The following is a 5305-nucleotide window of genomic DNA, read 5'->3' on the forward strand; positions in this document are numbered from 1 at the left end:
GACAACACTAGTGCTTCGAGTACATACACTCCGTGTATATTAATGATAAATTTAGTTGAATGAGATTCACTCCTTAATTTGTAATCCTTTCTTTATTTTTTTAGTTGAAATAGGAAAAGATTGCAAGTCAATGACCATGCCTATAGGAAGATTGATCCTTCTTCTTACATGGCCTACTGTGCTCAAATTTGAGATGTAGGAATTAGCAAATTTCATAAAAGCTCGAGTGTTTCCACTCAAGAGGATGGAGCAGGATTGATCACGTTTATTCATGAAACTGGGTACTGGTTGCTTTCTTTAAACAACAAGGTCACATAATTAAATCACATGAATTCCTCTCTGCACTCTTAAAAAGTGGGTAAGCAAAAAATATACATTCAACATCAACTGCAAAATAAGAATGAATAACTCGGCGCCCAACCTATTATGTGGGAAAAGAATAGATGGCATCTTTGAATTACTTATCCTATTTGGGCGTATTGAGAATTTATATACGAGGAAATGATATTACATAACGGAAAGCCACTGAAAAACCACAAGGCATGGCAATCCACCCTCTGAAGGACAGAAACTACCCAGATTACCGGATACAATTAGCTTGAATTCTGTTGAAAAGCAGTAAACGCAATGGCACATACCAGGCTTACAACAAGGTGTTTGCTACTTTATACTGTAAAAATCTTCCTCACCTTCTTTATGTTCCTCCGACAAATTGGACAAGTAGCCGCAGCTTCCGCTATCCTGTAAAAATTAAAACAAGGAATTAATCATTAGCGTGGATTCTGTATGGTGCCAATGACTGCAATTCAAATAACAAGACAGTAAAGAAGTTGACTTGAAAATGATAAAAGACAGATCTTTGGCATAGGTTCAATGGTTTTGACAGAATTGGAATGCTGTGACAGACTAGATTTCTTGTTTCGCCTTAAAATTAGAGTTGGAAAAGTGTGAATTGTATTAAGTGCTTAAGCCAAACATATTAAGATCGGCCTCTACATCATGAATCAAAGAAATATCTGCAGATGGTTGGGAATTGAATAATACTTGGAATCATGTCAGCAAGGGGGCTTCAAATTGGACAAAATGAACTTACATCATCACATATTTCCCACTAAGAATATAGCTGAGAATGCAAAAACATATCTAAACAACCGTAGTATAAAAAAATAATTTTGTTTAAAAACAAGAAGTCAAAGTTGCCTTAAGTTCTCTTTAATACTAACTTGCCTCTATTAAGGTCTTTCACAAAACCTCTTGTGCAAAATATTTAATTCTTCATCCAAATATGATGCATGAAACACCATCTACTACAATTTTTCAAAGCATGTCCCAAAGTGGAACTAGGCGTGTACTAATGGGCAACTGGCCTCATTGACTGTATTAAGAAGTATGTGGACTTGTTGCAGGGATAAACATAGAGCTTCAAAATTAGATATGACATATAGAAATAGCATAAAAGAATACCTTGTTGCGCATTCAAAACAAGCCACACAGTGCCCGCATGGGAGGAAAAAGCAGTCCCTAGGAGCATCAAAACAAATTGCACAAAGCCGACGAGTATTGTTACTTTCACCATCTCTAAGTGACTTTCCATCAAGAGAACCTGCTGCCATAAGTTCGTCAAGATCCCCCTCATCGTTCGAGGCAGAATCATAAGATGAACCCCAACTTGATTGATCATCATCTTTGTATGAAAGCAACGGGGCTCTTTCTGGTCTGAACTCCTCATGCTGTACTCTTATTCCATCTTCATTGTTACAGCGGAACTTGTTCAAGAAGTTGAAGGCCAATAACATAAGTATAGTCATCGCTCCTGCAGGTCAGAAAAATAAATTTGGTAAAAAGACTAACATATGAAGGGTCCAATATGAGAATATATATATATATGTGTGTGTGTGTGTGTGTGTGTAGGAGAATGAGCCTACCTATACCAATAATATATGTGGCCCATCTTGGTCCATATGACAGTTTTACATACTGGTTGTCTATACCCTGGGAGAACCAAAACAAATGTAAAAGCAAAAGGTAAGAACCTACTGAATAAAAGTTTTCCGTGGTTACATCTTTCTTTTTGATAGTCAACTAAATTACAGCCTTACCTGATCTGGACCAGGAGATGTTAGCACACCAACATTTCCACTGGGAAACGAAATTTTCAAACTGCAGGACGTTTCTGTGAAGGTACACTTGTAATAAGCTTCACTTGTATCATACAACAAAGCATTCACCGTGAAGTTTAATTGCACCTGTTCAATGTAAAGATGATTCCAAGTGAGTAAGTGTAAATATGTGAAGAGATACCACCACAGTCCCTACGGTGAAAAATGACAGATAATAGCATTATGAAGAGAGAGAAAAGGGGATCCTTATGTGAAAGTATTCTTGAGGCCCTTATATCATCTTGAAACTAAAGTTCATTAAATCAGGACATAGTCAAAATACTGTTCTGCACTCTTACTCTTACTCTTACCCAACCTCTAATGGCTTATCTTCACTAACTAGTGTAAACATCCCCAAAGTAACATCTACAAGTAAATTATTTATTTCAAACACTCATGAATATTATGAGTACTATTCCCAAAAATATTATTTAGTTAGATGAGCACTGACCTTACAAAATTATGAATGGAAAGTGTTAATGCATTGAAATTCGCAAGTCATAGTCATTTTACACAATTACCTCCACATCCTCATAGTTCAGGTTACCCACAGAAATATAGTAATTATCAGACGTTGATATGTCCTGCAGAATCTTGCCACTTCCTGTGAAGAAGCAGTTGCCAACATCAGTTTAGTACTAATAACTTACAAAAAATAAAAAATCATATTCACCCCTACAGTCTCACCATGAACGAGGTTCCACGACAATGTAGTATTAGGATATGTTGGCTCTTCAAGCCACTGAGCAAGGCCTTCTTTACCTGCAATTTGATAGCTTCAGAATGCTATTGAGGTTCAATGCACATTGCAATCAGTTAAAACGAAAGCATGAAAAACTGCAGAGAGGAATTTCCATTATGTGCAAAGAAATGAAGCTAAAGGACGAAGAAACGCAGAGACATGCGCCAAGAATAATTGGTCCAACTGATTATGATGCAGTTTGTGGTTACTCATATGACTTGCTATGTACAGAATGGCACTTATGAGTATGGGTATAATCCATCATTTTGAGTAGAGGAAATGACTGCAAAAGCAGCCACCACCAAACTAAACAGTTTGTATTCCATTTGCCTTAATGGCTCTATTCGTTTCATGTAAAAAATATATATAATAAATGTCCATTCCTGTAATGGTAAAGATGAAGTATAGCATGGATATTTCTAAAATTGAGAACAAGCTACAACTTTAGAAAGGAAAATGAAAATGTAAGTACGTACCTTCAGCAATTATAAGAAAAATAGACGTGCTGGGAGAGGAAACGCTGTACGATATACTTATTTGAGACCCCTTATTTAGGTAATATATCCACTCCTGAAGAATAATGGAAGAGTCAATCATCCAATCCTAATCTACAACAACTAGAAATTCAAAATACTTCAAAATTACTGTCAGAAAAGAAAAGATTACATTCCACAGAAAGCAAACTTGCCTTATGAGAATCAGCTGGAACAGAGGCACTGTGTGTTTCTGACCAAGTCGTCACACTATTAAGCGGTGGAACACTATAGAAACCATATAGCACAGGCCCAGGGTTTGATACATTCAGCTCTTCCACCTAGTATAAACCAACCAATTAACCCACTTAGATAACCACAGAGCACTAAATGCAACCAGTAAAATGGAAATTTGGTACAGTTAGTCCCAAAACTACCTTTATAGACTGCACAAATATGGAGTTAGGTTGCAGAAGAGTCGAAGTATTAGGGCCAAGCTCTAAGGTCTCAGACCCGTACACTCCCAGAATCAAAGTCATAGATACTGCCACATTCAATTGGCATCAAAATCACTAACAATTTGCAGTAAATTTTCAAAAAATAAAAAAAATAAAATTGGAATCAGTACAAACCAAAGAACCAGAAGGTGAGGAGGACGATGATGCAGGACCACGTGTCATCTCTAATCACAGACGCGGTCTCATCGAATCCCGATAAGCCGACTCTGTAAGAAGTTCCGATTTCGTTGACCTGCGGCTCCGGATGCCGGAAATTGTGGTGGTGGTGGTACTGATTGTGATCGTCCTCCTCTTCGCGGACCTGCGAAGTGCTGGAAGACGAGGCGCCGGCGCCGGAAGTAGTAGTGTCCCTATGGATGACAGCATCAGTAGAAGAAGATGGAGAAGCAGAGGAGGAAGACGAAGAAGAAGTCTGAGGCTCTTCCATTTCGAAATAGAAACTTAGTTTGAGAGAAACCCTAACCCTAGACCAGGGCTGAAGGTAACGCACCTGAAAGAGTCTGGGGACGAAGGTCCATGGAGACTTGGAGAGGGCGGGTGAGTAACCGATCAGGACTCCCACCGATAAGTCTTCTATGGGAATGGTAGTTAGCCACTTCGCCAAGAGTGGCAGTTTCTTCTATTTTATGTACCTGTATCTTCCAGCTAATAGGATTACGCCGCGTGGAGGGCAGTAGGGGAATTCTATTTTTTTTTCTCACTCTTATCTCAAGAGATTCTAATTCATTTTAGATTCTCTACACCCAAACATTCCAAAAAGAGGATGTCAAAAAAAAATATATATATATATATATATGTATATATCTTTTTTCAACATCTCTAATTTTTTCACAACACCTCCACATTTCAACACTCAGTCCACACCTCATGCCTACACACTGAGAAGATCTTAGGTAGGGCTGCCAACGTGGTGGGGCAATGCGGCCCTCCGATTACCCCATAGTATGGGGTATTTTGAATATTTTACCTTGCAAATTGAGGACAATTTTGAAACAAGAATTTTTTTTCTTTAGTTTTGATTGGTGGGCCGCACTGCCCTACCACGTGGCAGCCTCTACCCAAGACTTTCACCCACTACAATGGTATAGTCCGTATAGAGTCATAGAGGCATGATCTCGCTGCGATCCCTTTTTTCTTCTCTTTATTTCTTTGTTGGCTATTTGTATGTAATTTCTTTTTTCCCGGCCAACCTCCACCTGCTCGTTTCATATTATCCATCTTTCTCGTCCTTTCCTTCTCCATCTCGTCTTTCTGTTTATTCCATGTTGTAGTTAATTTATGATAATTTTAACTATGTCGAATCTGTATTGAGTTCAATGTTTCAAGATCAACAATAAACTTGAATGTTAACAAGTTTAACAGATCTAACAAGTTTGGATGGAAGGAGAGGGAGAGCGACAATGTGTACATAAT

The 5305-nt window shown here is 38.2% G+C and overlaps 1 protein-coding gene across 2 annotated transcripts; it reads right to left on the bottom strand.

Moving 5' to 3' along the window:
- Positions 1–315: 315 nt before the first annotated feature.
- Positions 316–4498, bottom strand: LOC112193329 (E3 ubiquitin-protein ligase APD2). 2 transcript variants are annotated; one of them, XM_024333430.2, is made up of 11 exons: positions 4383–4498; positions 4007–4242; positions 3812–3918; positions 3590–3715; positions 3378–3471; positions 2847–2921; positions 2681–2763; positions 2100–2246; positions 1926–1992; positions 1465–1813; positions 316–741 (listed from the first exon to the last, which is right to left on the bottom strand). In XM_024333430.2, exons 3-11 carry the CDS (start codon positions 3911–3913, stop codon positions 666–668), a joined length of 1119 nt encoding a protein of 372 aa, XP_024189198.1. In that variant the 5' UTR covers positions 3914–3918; positions 4007–4242; positions 4383–4498; the 3' UTR covers positions 316–665. The 2 variants fall into 2 exon arrangements, with proteins under 2 accessions (XP_024189198.1, XP_024189197.1); XM_024333429.2 differs by lacking the exon at positions 4383–4498 and having other exon boundaries at positions 4007–4376.
- Between the last annotated feature and the right edge of the window lie 807 nt (positions 4499–5305).

Source organism: Rosa chinensis, chromosome 3, assembly GCF_002994745.2.
Source record: "Rosa chinensis cultivar Old Blush chromosome 3, RchiOBHm-V2, whole genome shotgun sequence".
Taxonomy (NCBI): domain Eukaryota; kingdom Viridiplantae; phylum Streptophyta; class Magnoliopsida; order Rosales; family Rosaceae; genus Rosa; species Rosa chinensis.

Coding starts and splice junctions, on each gene's coding strand:
- LOC112193329 (XM_024333429.2), bottom strand. CDS start 4,319: ATGGAAGAGCCTCAGACTTCTTCTTCGTCTTCCTCCTCTGCTTCTCCA. Junction 3,919..4,006: donor CCTCACCTTCTGGTTCTTTG/GTTTGTACTGAT, acceptor TGAATGTGGCAG/TATCTATGACTTTGATTCTG. Junction 2,922..3,377: donor TTTTCTTATAATTGCTGAAG/GTACGTACTTAC, acceptor ATCAAATTGCAG/GTAAAGAAGGCCTTGCTCAG.